Source organism: Tricharina praecox, assembly GCF_024521635.1.
Source record: "Tricharina praecox strain CBS 144465 chromosome Unknown BZA05scaffold_6, whole genome shotgun sequence".
NCBI lineage: Eukaryota > Fungi > Ascomycota > Pezizomycetes > Pezizales > Pyronemataceae > Tricharina > Tricharina praecox.
Genome location: NW_026250408.1, coordinates 527,419 through 543,065, shown reverse-complemented (window position 1 = coordinate 543,065; position 15,647 = coordinate 527,419). Strand labels below are relative to the sequence as shown.

At 53.2% G+C, this 15,647-nt stretch overlaps 5 protein-coding genes across 5 annotated transcripts; 1 reads left to right on the top strand and 4 right to left on the bottom strand.

The window, feature by feature from the left end:
- The first annotated feature begins 53 nt into the window (after positions 1-53).
- BZA05DRAFT_391046 (uncharacterized protein) lies at positions 54-2,611 on the top strand. Its single transcript, XM_051482936.1, has 4 exons — positions 54-817; positions 914-1,023; positions 1,086-1,679; positions 1,701-2,611. Exons 1-4 carry the CDS (start codon positions 334-336, stop codon positions 2,445-2,447), a joined length of 1,935 nt encoding a protein of 644 aa, XP_051341563.1. The 5' UTR covers positions 54-333; the 3' UTR covers positions 2,448-2,611.
- Positions 2,612-3,792, bottom strand: BZA05DRAFT_391044 (Snf7-domain-containing protein). Its single transcript, XM_051482935.1, has 3 exons — positions 3,564-3,792; positions 3,333-3,493; positions 2,612-3,248 (listed from the first exon to the last, which is right to left on the bottom strand). The coding sequence occupies exons 1-3, from the start codon at positions 3,624-3,626 to the stop codon at positions 2,798-2,800; spliced, it is 675 nt and encodes a 224-aa protein (XP_051341562.1). The 5' UTR covers positions 3,627-3,792; the 3' UTR covers positions 2,612-2,797.
- Positions 3,793-4,175: 383 nt separating this feature from the next.
- On the bottom strand, positions 4,176-8,003 carry BZA05DRAFT_334217 (armadillo-type protein; the record flags this gene model as incomplete). Its single annotated transcript, XM_051480719.1, has 7 exons — positions 4,176-4,383; positions 4,441-5,584; positions 5,640-6,184; positions 6,245-6,633; positions 6,701-7,308; positions 7,419-7,635; positions 7,818-8,003. The coding sequence occupies 7 exons, from the start codon at positions 8,001-8,003 to the stop codon at positions 4,176-4,178; spliced, it is 3,297 nt and encodes a 1,098-aa protein (XP_051341561.1).
- Positions 8,004-9,328: 1,325 nt separating this feature from the next.
- Positions 9,329-11,635, bottom strand: BZA05DRAFT_334340 (uncharacterized protein; the record flags this gene model as incomplete). The annotated part of the gene is made up of 4 exons (XM_051480724.1): positions 9,329-10,198; positions 10,257-10,351; positions 10,418-11,291; positions 11,462-11,635. The coding sequence occupies 4 exons, from the start codon at positions 11,633-11,635 to the stop codon at positions 9,329-9,331; spliced, it is 2,013 nt and encodes a 670-aa protein (XP_051341560.1).
- A 280-nt stretch (positions 11,636-11,915) lies between these two features.
- Positions 11,916-13,352, bottom strand: BZA05DRAFT_465977 (UNC-50 family-domain-containing protein; the record flags this gene model as incomplete). Its single annotated transcript, XM_051487779.1, has 6 exons — positions 11,916-12,247; positions 12,336-12,415; positions 12,477-12,524; positions 12,598-12,847; positions 13,031-13,118; positions 13,200-13,352. Coding segments are annotated over 6 exons (744 nt in total), but the record flags the coding sequence as incomplete, so codon positions are not given.
- Between the last annotated feature and the right edge of the window lie 2,295 nt (positions 13,353-15,647).

Here is a 15,647-nt window from a genome sequence, read left to right as displayed (position 1 = left end):
GTCTCTTGTCTCCTGTTTCCTGTCTAACAAAAACACTTTTCAGCCGCACCTTCAGACTTTGTCCGCTAAGCTTTTGCAACAGATCGCCGCTTCTAAAAATTGCCCCTACTCCCGAGCCTCCGACAGCTCCGATCCCATCCCCCCCAAAACCAAACCCCCAAATCAACCCTCTCCGTTCCTTCATCTACGCCCACACCGCGCATCATCGAGAAACCCACCGCCCACCACCACCAAAAAAAAAAGTTACATCCCGCCCCCCCGCGCCTGTCCTCCCCGGCAAAAATCAATTAAAGAAGAAAGAGAAGAGAGAAAGGAAGAGAAGAGAAAAGGGATATGGCCTCTCACCCTCAAAACGGGGACAACTTGAAGGACGATCAGCAGAACAACAGCACGCCGATCACTCCCGTGGCCGCACCCGTTCTGTTCCCACCTTCATCTTCACATTCGATACTGGAGAACGTCCACGCGGCGCCCATTCCCGCCCCCAACCCGTCGGCCGCACACTCGCTGCAGCCCCGCTGCGTATACCTCAAAGACCATGTGACGCAGGCGACAATATACCCCGTCGCGTCGGCGGCGCAGCTGGCCACCGGAATTCTCCAAGTGCTACAGGATGAGTTCAATAGCGAGATCCGAAAGGGTGATACCTACCCCATGGAAGAGGAGATGGGCTTTGATAAGTTCGTAAGCTATTGGTTCGGCACGTTTGCTGCGGTGATGCTTCAGGGCAAACCGGAGGAGCATGGAGACCTGACCGACGAGAGGGATTGGTCGCAGTTCGTCTTGGGAACGTTCTATATAAAACCAAATTACCCTGGTACGTTCACGGTATATTGAACTGACGGCGGACAGCCGCGTGCTAGGGAGGCATTGACGTAGTGAAGTGAGGTTAATTGAACGCTGTGGATTGTAGGTCGGAGTTCGCACATCTGTAATGGAGGATTCCTGACATCTGCTGCCTCCCGAGGCAAAGGATGCGGCAGGCTGTTGGGAGAATCATATTTGGAGTATGCTCCAAAACTTGTCTGTGCCCCCAGGACAAGGTCCATAACTCGGTGGTGCTGACTTCTCTTTTCAATAAAAAGGGGTTTACATACTCTGTCTTCAACCTCGTCTACGAAAGCAACGCCATATCGTGTAAGATATGGGACTCCCTAGGCTTCAAAAGAATTGGAGTCGTCCGGGGCGCTGGCCGTCTCCAGTCGTGCCCGCTCATCCTCGTTGACGCCATCATCTACGGTCGAGACTTGAAAGACGACGACGACTATGTGTCGGAGGAGCGTTTCGACAAGATCCGCTTCTACCTTGAGAAGGGAAAATACCCACCTTCCGCCGACCGATCCGAGAAATCTCGCCTCCGATCAGCTGCTACGCATTACCGCATCACGGATGGAAAGCTCATGCTGAAGGATAAAGAAGTCGTGTCGGATAGTCAACTGCAGTACGAGATTGCCAGGAACGTGCATGCACAGTCTCACGGAGGGATCAATAAGACTACTGCAAATATCGCCGAGAAATATCACTGGGTCCGCATTAAGGAGACCGTTTCTCAGGTCATCCGCAATTGCCCAGAATGCAAGGAGCACCCTAAGCCACCAGTTGTCAGAACAGAGAACCGGACGCCGCCGAAGCGTGCTTCGCCGTCGAAACAGGTCCCGGTTCCGGTCCAGCAACAGCAACAGCCACCGCAGCTGCAGCATCAGCAGCAGCAACAGCAACAGCAACAGCAGCAACAGCAACATCAACAACCGCATCAACAGCAGCATCAACAGCAGCATCAACAGCAGCAGCAGCAGCATCAACAGCAGCATCAACAGCAGCATCAACAGCACCAACATCATCAGCAGCAGCAACAGCACCACCAGCAACAGCAACATCACCAGCAACAGCAACAGCATCAACAACATCAGCATCAACACCAACACCAACAAGTCCAAGCCCAAGTACAACAGCAAGTGCAACAACTCCTGCTCGAGCGACAGGCGCTGCAAATGCAACAACAACAAGCGCAACAAATGGCGCTCCAAGTACCCACATCCGTCTCGGTATCTATGGTCCCACAATCCACGCCCCTGATGCCACTTGACGTCACCCGCGCCGGCGCACTAGTAGGGATGGATATTCCTGTGGATCCTCAGATGATGGAAGGCGTTGAGCACGCTGCCGCACATGCACAGTTCGTTCAACACATGCAAGTTTATACCGCGCCGGTGGCCTCCATGCATCCCGCCGCCCACCACATGGCCGTCGCGGCGGCGGCGGCAGCAGATCATGCCAGCCGATTGCAGCAGCAGCAACATGCCGTTGAGGCTGCACGGGCGGCGTTGAGTGCGGGTGGAGAGGTGCTCACAGATGAGGATCGGATGAGTAAGGATCGGCATTTACTCGAGACTTTGACGGCGGAGTTGAAAAGGGAAGGGGGAAACTATGTCGACGATGAGGTCTAGATGGTTTCAGATAGTGTATGCAGTGTCTGTGTTGGTAGTGACAATGTCTCTATGCGTTTTGGTGGTTTTGCGTTGTGATTTCGTCGATTCTCAGGCATCCATGGGTGTTTTTTTGGGTGTCTTACTGTTAATTTCTCTATTTAGCGAACTGCTCGTTGGATACTTGTGTTTTCATGCGTGCTTTATACAGCGAGGTTGATTTTGTGGTCTGGTGGATTGATATGGTAAGAAACGTGACATACAGACAGTAGAATTCATCAAAGAGCGCAACAGCCAGCGTGACGAAACAAAACAAAGCAAAGCAAAAGAACGCCCAACAAAAGAACACCATGCATGTACGTAACCTTCATTCAACGCCTGAGACTATCCAACCTCGCCTGCAAATCATCATCCTCGGCGCCACCTCCAGGCACGCCCACAGCCTGCGGCACCTTCCCCTCCGCGACCCGTCCGGACTGAATTCCATTCGGCGTCTCGCCCAGCTGCATATTGAGGTCGACGCCGATCTCGTCTAGCACCTGGTTGACGATCTCGTCTGTCTCCTCCTCCTCGTCGAGGCCGGTGATATCGTCGATGGCGTCATCCATCATCTCCTGGCGCTGGTCCATGATGTCGTTCTCGCGCTCGAACTCCATCGCGATCCGCTGCAGCGCAGGCAGGTTCATGCTGCGGTTCATCGAGCTCAAAAGCCCCGTCGCCCCCTTCATCGACTGCATCATCTGCTCGTTGCTCCGCACCGTCTGGATCCGAAGGCTGATCGCTTGCAGCTGCGTCTTCATGCTCGCGAATTTCTGTATGTACCTATTTTTGCCGCCCCACGTTAGCCCTCCCTCCCTCCCTCCCGTCACCGCCGAAGACATGTCCTCGGGGGAGGGGACAACTCACCGTCGCGTCCGCACTAGATCCTTCGCCTGGATCTTGCACGCCCCCATCTGCCCGTTCTTGGCGGACTTCTTGATGTCGGCGATGAGCTTCTTCTCCTGCTGCTCGAGTTTGATGCGTTCGCGGTCGAGCTCGCGCTGGGCTTTCTCAAGGGACCGTTGGTGCTATGGCTGGCTGTTAGCTGTAGTAGTAGGACCCCGGGGGAAGAGGGATTTGACGGGGGGGAGGGCATACTTTGCGCAGACGCTCGGCGGGAGTTTGCCGGCGGCCAAAGGCCCATTCTATTATTCCGCTCATGCTGGTGAATGGGCGGGCGTGTGAGGTGGAGGTTCCTAGGAGGGTGAGTTGAGGTGAAGTGGTGGGTTGATAGCTTCAGGCTTCAGTCCCCCAGTCTGCCGGTTGGACTCGCTTCGTCATTGCCAAGTTGATCGTTACCCTAATCACGTGCAGGCGCATTTCGTGGGGCACCCGCGCGGCTATACTCTATATGACTCTTCACTCATCTTCACATTCTCCCCTACAAGCACTGTAAGTGTATCATTTATACGCCCTCGCATGCCCTGCCTCAGAGTAGTGACTGAGGCATCATCTCCAAGCTGGGTGGGAATAACAAAAGGAAGGAGAATACAGAAAGAAAAAAATACGAATTAGAAGCAAAACAAAATCGACAAAGACACCGTTCTACCCCCTCGTTCTCCCCCGCCCTACAGCTACAAACACCCACATCTCTCTCACCCCCCCGAAGTCATGGTCATAAAACATATTTCATTCCCTCGTAAATACCCCCCCCCCCCCCACCCTCCCCTAAAGCAACAAAAGAACACCATCCCCTACAAGCCGCCAGACCTACACGAAGTGACGCTGCACGGTGGGGACCATCTCGGCGGGCAGGCGAGCTGCTAGCTCGCGGACGTCTGCTCCGGTCATCGCGATCAACGCTTTGGTCGCGTTGATCACTCTCTCGGCAACGTTGCCCTGGATGGTCTCCGCATCCACCGCCTGCACAACGTAGTCGAAGACCTGGGGGGCGGCGTTCAGGACAGCAGGGTTTTTCCTGCATTACTTTCAGCATTACTGTCTCGCACGTTAACTCGATGGGATGTGAACATACTGCTCAATGAGCTCGGCCAAGAATGCGTAGGCGAACGGGGCTGCCTCGTCGTCATTGACGACGGGCAGCGTCCCGATCCAGTGGTTGACAACCGCCTGGACGTCCTGCACCTTGCTGCTGTTGTAGTGCAGGATCTTTGCGATCGAAGCACAGGCGTTCTCGGTGGCGAAAACGTGGTCATCCCGGCGTGCCTTGGGCCCCTGGGTGGCTTCGAACAATTGCCGGATGGTGTGCGCGACAAACTCCGAGAAAGCGGGGCCACCGTTCTTAGCAGCAACACCCACACCATACGCGGCCGCTTGTCGGTTCGCCGGAATCTTGTCGGACAGGCCTTGCACGAGAGGTCCCGTAAAGTGAGCCTGGTATTTCCACGCCTCCGGCCCGCAGAACTCCAGCACATCGTCAATGATGCAGAGTGCCCATTGACGCTGTGTGGCATCCGAGCTGTTGATAAACCGATCGTAGAACGGAATTAAGCGCTCCCATTGAGGGAGGAAAGATGTTCCCTGGTTCTTGAAGATTGTGTGGAAGGCTTTGTTCATATCCGCCAAAAGGGTCTGGTCATCCTCGATGGCATAAAGCATCTCGTCGGTGTCCTCACGCTCCTCCTCTGGCTTCAAGAGCTCCACTACTCGCTGCTCGTGACGCTGCTGGTATTCCTGAAGCGAGCTCTCGACCACAGAAATGAACGCAGCCATCGTCTCCTGAGACAAGCAGTTCTGACCAACGACTTCAACGGACTCGTAGAAACATTGGTACATCTCCGCAAGGGTATCAACTGCCGGTTCTTGGGCGAGGTCTTCCAGGATCTTTCCGACTGTTGGCTGCCAAATCTCGGCCAGCTGTGGAGACTGAGGTCCATGTGCTTTCTTCATGCTGTTCAAAAGTTGAGGAACCAGCTTCGCCGAGGCAACGCGTACTGCATCATTAAAGAAGAAGCGAAGGCCTGGAATAGCGATCTCCTTAAGAACGGTGTGAACATAAGGTTCGAAGGCGGCTTCCAGTTGTTGGGCATAGATGACGAGAAGCTCGATCGCCATATACTTGTCGTCCAAAGCAGAAGTCTTGATGCCAATGTACTTTCCTCGAACGGGAAGCAACTCCCAACCTTCTTCTTGTTCTATAGTAGCCAGTTGCTCTTCGTCTGCAATTACCAATTAGCATCAAACTAAAATGTTTGGAGAACGTGTCCAAGTTACCATCAAGAAGTTGCACATCAGCCTTCGCACTAGCGAGCTCGAGCAGTGGGGGCATAACAGCAGGCAGATATGGCAAGAAGTCGTTGCCCATGACTCGGCACATTCTACCCCAGCAGTGAAGCAGGTAGGATCCTTGAGGGTCATCCGGGTCCGACACCGATTGCTGAATTCGTCCGAGCACTTGCACCAACTGAACCGCATCCGCTCCTAACCTCTCCCGGCCGACGGCTAAAGCAATCAAAGTGGCACACTCCATAGCCTTAGCACACAGCAATCGGTTCTCCTTCACTTGGGCATTCTGCGGCTGGTTCAGAACGCCAAACAACAGTGGCATGAGATGATCATAATAGCGGCCGAACGCCTGTTCCGCCGAGTCCGCAATGGTAGCAATAGTCGACAAGGCTTGTTCCTGGACATATCGCTTGGTATCATTCGTCAACAGAGCCAGCAGCCTCTTAAGCAGCTCGTCTAAGTAGGGCTCCAGAACCTCCTTCTCGGCTTCCTCGCAAAAGTTGACCAGTGCCGCGGCGGCATGCGATTGTACCCTGAGAAATTGTCAACACCCGCTGCGGCAATTTACCACAAACGTATCAGGAATAACATACCTTGGCTCTGGGGATTCCAGCACCGGAATAATACTCGACATAACAACCTGGTGGTACTTCTCCTGCATAATTCCAGCAAAATCCGTACTCATTTGGCCCAACGCATTGCATCCTGCCCATCGAACTCGGGGATGAGGGTCTCTCAATGCCGGAACGACCAGATCCAAGATTTTGTCAAGCTCGCCCTCCATCATCTCACGGCAGCCCTCTGAAATAGCAGAAATGGCCATCAAAGCCGCATGTCGATCACGCCATGCCGAGGAAGTCATCATCCGAGGAAGCCACTGGAATGTCGGTGCAAGAACAGCGGAACCACCAAGTCTATTGGCCAGACGGTCCATACATTGTTCTCCAGCAACATGATTGAGGTCGCTCTCGTCAACGTCAAGCTGAATTGCATACATTAGCCAGAATTCTTTCCCTCCGAAAGCAGGACAAGCCGAAGGAAAGACTCACATCGTCTGTTTCATTCCATTCAGACGCATCATCGTCGTCGGCTCCAATGTCGGTCATCAAGCTAAGACATTGAGTAACCATTTCCGAGGTATAGTTAGGATCCTTCCTGCACATATTCGGTGCGGTATCGGCAAAGGTCGCAAGGAACTCCAATGCGTTCTGCCTCGTCATGTCGGTGAGATCCTTGTCTTGGACGACAGCAATGCCGAACTTGACGACCTCGCTGAAGACTGATTTGAACATGACAGGCGCAACCTCTGCAAGTTCCATCAAAGCTACCAAGGCCTGGGCGAGGCAGTCCGAGTCTTGTTGCTCCTTCAGAGGAACCAGTATCACCAGGATATTCTGCAACAATCCGTGGTATGCCTTCTGCGCAGGCTTCTTAATCGATCGGAAGAATGCCGAGAAAGCCTCCATTGCTGCAATGCGGACCTTCTGCTCGGGATCCGCGAAGCCGTCATTGAAGACACCTTTGACGGTATCGCCATGCTGCTTCTCGATGATACCCGGCGTGGTGGTAAATATCCTGAAAGCGCCCTCTCGGAAGCTCGCGTGTGGCGACTTGCTTGCCGAAAACAGTGCTTGCAACAATTCGGGCCATGGCTCTTCTAAACACAGGAACAAAATCCATCAGCTCGCTCATTTCATACGAGAGAACCCAACCACTTTCCAACGCAAAGCAACACGTCGGAAGTTGTTGGTGGGGGTTGGAACTGACCAGCATCCGAAAGTTGCCTGGCAACTTCCGCAATAGAATCACCAATCTTCTTCCGTACATGGTCGTCGGTTTCTGAGGCGAAGCCGCGCAGGAGGATATCGCGAATGTAGGTCCTTACTGCGGGCAAGCAACCAATGTAGAGTTCCTGCGGCTCATCCTTCTTAGTCTGAGTCTTGAGCGCCAATCGTCGGAAAAGAACGGCCGAAAACGAGCGAGCCTGCGTATGAACGTCGCATGTCAGAAAATGTCATCTTCCACGATTCCGCCGCCCAAGCCGCAAAAAATCTTAACACACTCGCGTAACAAGACACCCGCCTATATCGGGCCTTTTGTTTCGGCGGAGCAAGATTCGCGGCTAGTAGCAAAACACATCCCCGGGGTCGATCATTTCAAACTCACATTCGCGTCACCACCCCCCAGGACCTGTTCCGCCAGGCCCGAAAGCAGCATTTCCGGTTTTGTAGCGACCCAGTCGTTAGTCAGAGACTCCTCCGCGCGGTGACGAATGGCATTGTCGGCCGAGCTGAGGCCCTGTAGCAACTGCTGCAGGCTCTCGACGATATCTGGAGGGAGCTGCGATGCCATGATTTTGCTTTTCTTTTTGTCGAACTGTTTTTCCTTTTCGTTTGAGGAAGTGCTCTTAGCCGTCGACAAGAGGCGACGAACTAACTGCGGGGTGTAGTCGTTAGTTGGGCGTGGGTATGTAGGTCGTCAGAAGAATTAACGCGGGTGGTGGTAATGGGTCGTGATTGTTGTGGAATTCGGTTTGGTGTGGTGGGTCGTTGTGCTGCTGGTTATGTGCTGCAGTCGCAAAGAAGTGATACGGGCGATGAAATGAGAGGCCAAGCGAACCGGCGGGTGTGAGGGCGGCGATCACTGTTCACAGGGCTCGAGGGCGACGTGTTGAATTCTTTTTTCGGGGTGGGTAGGGTGGGTGGGGGATAACGGATGGTGGGGTTGGTTGGATGGCCCTAAATTTTGAGGTAGAAGTCAGTACGAGAGGATTACTTACAGTTACTAGTAGCCCGAAGGGCAGAACCCTGCAACGGCAGTAGAGTACATACCAAACAGCAAGATAGCAAGTTGCGTACGCTCGCGAGTCGAGAGATTTCTTTTTCCGGAGGATGTTGTCGATCAGAGCAGTGAGTGGAGAAGAAGAGGGGAGAAGAGAAGGAGGAAGGAAAGGAAGGTGTGCTAGTGGGTTGGAAATCTGAGGTCTACAGACCCAACTTGAGAGGAGGCCTCTTGAATCCCAAACAATTTTCGTTTGTTTACGGGCTTGGCAAGTGGGCAGGCTGAATGAGAAGTGGCAGCGACATCCGTTCATGATATCTCGCTCGACGATTGCTAGTCAATACGCAGCTCTCTCAGCCGCTCAGAATCCCTCATCCACAATTTGGACACCCAAACCTTCATAGTAAAAGACTTCGTAACTTCGATAGGTTTCTTTTTACAAGGAACAGAGAAAGAAGAACCCTACGAGAGGAAATAAATAAAGGGAATAGAGGATGATAGCATGGAAACGAAACAGAGGACGAACAGACGGAAATGAAGGGCTAAAGGCGATAGTTAGTGAGCACAGTGCAAATGAAGAAAAAAAAGTCAAGCAACGGGACAATCGGACCAAATTACAAAAATGAGACATGAAAAGGTTGGAATCGAATTCAAGAAAGTAGCCCTCGGTCTGTGTAGGGTAATTGAATGGGCAAGAGAGAGAGAGATACAGTTAAGCTATGCCGCTGAGCTCCAACGACAAATAACAAGATCAATACAACCGAAAAAAAGCTTCCGTCTACCTCTAAAGCACATAAAAAATGGGTATTGCGGTCCAAAGAACAAATTCTCAGGCTTGCTGGTCCCATCTCTCCTTCACCAACTCCTCTTCCCCTTTGTACTTGAAGTTTATGTCTCTATCTTCTGGACAGAGCAAAGACGGCAACAATAGCCACAGCGAGCGTGACGATGGCCCCCGGCAAGATCAGCTCGTTGGGCACTCCCGGAATCAACTCGGGCTGAGCCGGTGAGATGGGTTCAGGCGGCGCCGTGTACCTCTTCTTCGGCCTACGCACTTGTCCTTCGGAATCGTCCGAGTCCTCGTCGTGATCCTCGATCTCGATTCTTGGCTTCCTCCTCGTCACAATTGGGGGCTGTGGGTCTACGGTGGCGACCACAGCCGGTTTCGAAGGGTCGTGAACGTACAGGTCAACCTTGTCCCTCCCGGTACGCCTGGCAAGGTTGACGGCATCAAGCAGGTCAGGGTCCGAAGTGATGGAAATGATATCTCCTTCGTCGTCGACATAGCTCAACGCAAAGCCTTGGCTGATCAAACTGCCGTCCGCTCCGAACTCAGGCTCTCCGCCAACCTCAGCAACCTCGACTCCAAGCTTCTCGCTAACAGCACCGAGGAGTTCCATCAATCCTCCGTTTGGGGCCGCCTGCACACGATGGATACGACCACTGGGAGCCTTGAACTTGAACGCATACGGCTGATCCATCGGGTCGGCAACTGGATCATGGATCATGGAACCTTCGGAATGGTCTCCGATGTGCGAAGCTGAATCGCCAGGCTGGATGGCAGCATCGTGACGTTCTAGGTGGCTCAGGCCGGATGTGTGTCGCATAGCAGCAATTGGCGATTCTGTTCCTTGCCCTCGGACCGAAGGTGTGGGACCCCGCGCACTGGTGTGATCGGAAATCTGGGATTCTGTATCATTGTCAAGCGAAAGCCAGAACTTATTCCAAGCGGGTCCCTCGCTGTCAGCAGTTTGCATCGAGTTGATCTATGATGCAAAGTCAGCTCACCGAATTCATTGATCCACCTACTCCCGTGGATTTTACCTGTTCGAGAGTGGCATAGGTCAATTTTAAGACGTCCACCATTCCAACAATCTCCCCTTCATTATTCATAACCGGAAGGTTAAGATAGTGTCCATCTAGCGACAATAACCATGTCAGCAGTTATATTTTTATTGGCAAAAAAAGTAAGGAGAGTCGCGAACCATGCATCTTTCGCAGGGCAGCCTGAATGGACATCTCCATTGGTGCGAAATCCGGATGAGGTGTCATGACACGCACGACGCTGCAGTTGGCAGGGTCCAATCCCGGCGCTATGACACGCAGGACTACATCCTTACTCGTGAAGATACCAGTAATATTCCCGGCATCCTGGACCAACACCGCAGTCGTGCGGTTCTCCTTCATCATGGCCGCCGCATCCTTGACGGTAGTCCGGACGGAAACAACTGTAGGAGGATTGCCGTCCAGGACCGATTCCAGGTTCGGGCCGGACATCTTTTGCCGCAGAGCCTCGACATAGGAGATGATTTGCTGGGGCTGCGAGGACCCGAGCTCCGACTGGACACCTTCCAGCGCATCATAGAGCTTCCTGGAAGACGCATATGCACGCTCCAGCTTCTCCATCGCCTCGTAGAAGCACTTGGTGATATCCAGAATACCGGAGATGTCTTGGTTCTCGTCCATCACCGGCAGATGACGGAAACCCTTGCGAACCATCAAATCCAGAGCGTCGGTAGCGGAGGTATCGGTCCGGGCGCAGAGCGGGTTTTTGGTCATGATCTGAGCAATCGTGATATCTCTAGCATCGATGCCGGCGCCTACAACACGAAACGCCAGATCTTTGGCGGTGAAGATTCCAGAGATGCGGTCATCGTCATCGGTAACGAGCACACAATCCTCACGCTTCGCCGCCATGAGCTGGGCAGCCTCCGCTACCGTCGTGAGAGGCTTGATCTGGAGTGCCTGGGATGGACGCAGGGCCATGACCGATCCGGGGGCTATTTTGCGCGTCTGTCTAGCACGAGAAGTCGTGCTCTTCTTCTTGCTGAGATCTGATTCGATTTTGCGACGGATAGCCTGTACGAGAGAGAGAACGGGTGTCAGCCTCCGATATCCTTTCTCCTCCCTAAAGCGGGCCGGCCAAGCAGCCACAACCCCACAGCCAGACGGGGGCCGGTATGCAGATGGCCTATGAGCGGACCCTGCCGTACCCCCCGTTTCGTAGAGATCGAGGGACTTATACACACCTCATCTCTCTTTGACTGTCTCTTCCGGCTATCGCTGACGCTGGGCTGGGAGTCTGAAGCCGGCGGAGTATGACTGTTAGGAACAGGGATTCCCGACGGAGCAGGAGTGGTGCTTCGACCACTATTGGTACCAGCTCTGCTGGGAGTACCTCTGAAAGATCCTACATGAGACATCTTGCTTTCGGCCCGCGTTCAGAGGTTTTGGGAAAGGTGATGTTGACGAGACGGCGTTTGGATGCCACAACTAGGGAGGGTGTGGAGGTGGAGGTGTGTGGTGGTGGTGGTGGTGGTGGTGGTGGTGGTGGTGGTGGGGGGCTTGTTGTAGTAGTAGTGGGCGATGGTTCGGAAGGGATGAGCGTTCGGCAACAACACCCTCTACATAGATGGGCCCACGAAACGAAACAGCAACAGACCCTTGGCATGTCACGCACCCGGAATAGCCCGTGACCACAAACAGGAGTAACAGCTGAGAATAATATGTACGAAGCTGGAGAAAACACGTCCCATAAAACGCCCAGTAACGATGCTTCTAATACGCCACCTATCCTACACGTGGGGGAGATATGCATTTAAAGGGGGCAAGGAGAAGGCACAGCCGTGAAGGGCAAAGACATTCCAACAACCAACAACAATCACCAGCAAAAACAACATATTCAACCCCCTAGAACAACCACATCCCGATTACATGCTTCGCAACATTGAACCCAAGCAAGCTGGTCGCCCATAGGATGACGAGTACAACAACAGGGAAAAGGAGGACCTCGGTATGGTGGAGGAAAGGAAGAGCTGAAGCGCGAGAACATCGGCCAGTCAGCAATCGTACGTCCATCGCGTCAATCCGTCCGGTGAAACGGAGGGAGCGGGGTTCCCGTACCATTGTACCCGAGAAAGGTGATTACGCTGTAGAACGAGAATGCGATCAAGTAAAGCGAATTGCCGAGAAAGATCGATATCCTGCGTCAAGCTAATATCAGCCGATTCGTACCGAAATAGTGCGTCAACAACCCATACATACCAATAATCGTTCTTCAGGAGCGGCATCATCAGGAACTGAACGACATAGCTGGTTTACACCGCCCGCCGGCAGTATCAGCCTTGCACTCTCCGTCTCCACTCCTTCAATGCGGGAAACTCACAGAAACACCCACACCGGGAAGAACGCCCTAACACTGATCTCGAAGCAGTACATAAACTCAAGGTCGCCATCGCCGGTAACAATTCCGGCCCTCGGTAGCCTTCCGGAAGGCGGAACCTTCAAGAACTTGCCACACAGATAGTATCCGGCCGTCGCGAAAACGAGCGACGTGAGTAGGAAATGGAGGAACACGAGCGAGAAGACCAATCGTACGATCGAGCTGAACGTGGGCGTGTAGGCGAGGCCCCAGGCTACGGCCGTAACCGTGAGGAAAAACGTGAGGAGAACGATGAAGGATGGGTCATCGCGCGACCACGAGTTTTTGGTTTCTAGAGCCCGCGGGGTCAGATCAACCAAGTCCGTGACAGCATGCGCTCGAACACAACCTACGTTTCTGCCGTTGTCCAGCCAAAGTCAGCAAGCAGTATTCATACAGCTGCTAGACTTACTCACGTGATAATATATCGCTTTGAACACCTTCTTGGGCGCGATGATCAGAGAGGTCATCTCCCATATGGCAACCTGTTCACCACGTCAATCTCAAGGGCCGCCTTTCCGCTGCCGACAGGACCCCTCCGGGTCCCCCCTCCCAACTAAACGAACCTCGAAATCCATCTGTGGGTACTTGAAGATCCTTCGAAAGAACACCGGTAACCGCATCGCGGAGCGCTCTCTAGCACCAGCCGTTGTGTATCGGGGCGCGGTACTATGCGGAGAAAACGTGGAGCGGTTGGGCGGTGGTGAGTAACGCGACGCCATTTCGAAGTGTCGACGCGGGTACGAATCTAGGCAGCAAGCGGTAGTCTTTGAATGGTATCTCGAGGGTTCGATGCGCTTGTTACTTGGGCACGTTGCGATTCGTTCGTGGGGGTGGCTCTCAATGACGTTCAAGGTTGACGGCCTTCGACGGCAATACAAGCCTCCGACGAGTGGTCACGTGGGACATGGAATGTCACTCGATGAGGCCAGGTTGCACTCGCCTAATAGTATGTAAGACTTGAGTAAGTGCCATGGTTACGGCCTTTCACCGGCAGGTGAGTACAATTTCCGAGAATTGAACGGCAGGCTGATGTTAGATGTGTTATGCGACTTACTTCTATGTAGTGATGCGAATGAGTTGCTGTGTTATGCAATAGGTGATGCGAACGAGAACTGCATCTCCCACGCGTCGGCCACGATGTCTTCTGTTGTATGTAGGATCGTCCCTGGGTACGGCCACTAAAGTGCCGCCGCCGCTCCCGCTCCGCGTGCCTGGCTAAGACGGACCTCATGCTGGAAACGGGAGCCCTTTGACCTCCGCGAGCGCCCCTGCAGATCAGCCCCGACTTCCGCGATACCATAAATTCACCTCCGTTCCCCGGGGGGTGCAGTTATGTACATATCTCCAGCCAATGAGCATGACCAGAAGGCCAACATAGATCTCTCCAACCGCAGGCTCAGCTGCACAATGCGATCATGCACAGCTACCTACAGTTGAAAGCGCGATTAAAAAGCATCGAGAGCTAGAACAGACAAACAAAAGCCGCACTCGTGAGAAAGATACCGCACGAAAGTACCTATACTTAGGCATCAGCGTCAAACGCCGAGTCGGAGATGACGATTCATGAGTGGACACCTGATGATACCCAAGTATGTTGGGTGCGCGCGTATGATACGGTAGTGAACATCCATCCCATTGTGCTCGGAACCAGCGCCCTGGTTCACTCTCCTGGGAATTATATTGTACTGTAGGTACGCTATGTACCTTTTCCTCTTCTTTTTCTATGTATCCACAGACGGAAAGCCCAATATCTTCACAAGAATCCAGTGACAGCCCTCAAGTCTCGCAGTCAAAAGAATGCACTCTCGGTACTGTAGCAGTCCCGCCACCGGCAGTAGCAGCAGCAGCAGCAGCCAGCGGACGTGGCACCGGAGAACCTTTGACGACATGGTTCACCCCCGCATTTCCAGGGGGAGACCTACCTACCGACGTTATGATGCTATCTACATGGAGCCATAGTTGCCCATGGTGCAAGTCCTTCCAGCTCGGTTTCACACAGACATCCAATTAACGGGAAAATGTTGACAGATGTCGATGTTCGTCCGGTTCCCGTACGTACATGCGGCACATACATATGATCTCGGTACCGGCGTGGCGTGGCAAAAGTTACCGTGTCTCTGGGAAGGTTGGTGATGGGGAGTATCTAACGTTTTGCCATGTGTGTATCTACTCAACCGCAAAGTCTTCCGTATCTGCTTCAATCAGAGGATCGGGATGATGATGATGGTGGTGAGTTAAGGGGAGAAGGGATGGATGCTTCCAGTAGGTATTTATTTAAGATTCCTCAGGAGCAGATCTTCTCTGTGATTGGGATATTATGGACTACAGACGAGTTGGGAAGTAAGGACGAAAGGCCGAAACAATGGTGAATCTTGAAGTTTCCGTCTCGAGTAAAGTGAGGATTGTTCGTTCGGCCAGACCGCAGTTGGCCGCTTAGTTCCTCGGCGCGTTGGGCAGCCCGCCCGGTCAAGACTTCAGGCCCAAGGCTGGCCTGAGGCTGATCATGGTTCCTCCGGATCTCGCAATTAGGCGGTAGACATTCTGCCTGTTTTCCCGTAAATTGATCACGATGCATAGATACACAAGTACATGTACCTACACAGGTGGAAGTGAATACGTGAGTACTTCTCACTTACCGCATCTCGAGGCAATTTTTCTGCATGGCCGCCATTGTTTTTGAATCGTCGCAGCCCCTCAATATAGGCATGATATCTTACTCGCTTCACCTTCGTGCCTTCCTTCTACGCATGCCTCGGGATCAACTAATCCACACCCACGTTCCCCAATAGCCATCTACGGACTTATGTAAACCCGCATCGCACGCACCTTCTCTGGTCAAGCTACTCCAAGTTTCACACACGTGCAGATTGTTCTGTCCAACTCTTCGCATACATGTGGTCTCCTCCGGCTGGGTAACCTCACACTACCTACGCCTGCCTATCATTCATCCATTCCCACCACCCCCTCGCTCTCTCCGCATACATTCTTTTGTTTTTCCCACGCACTCGTTC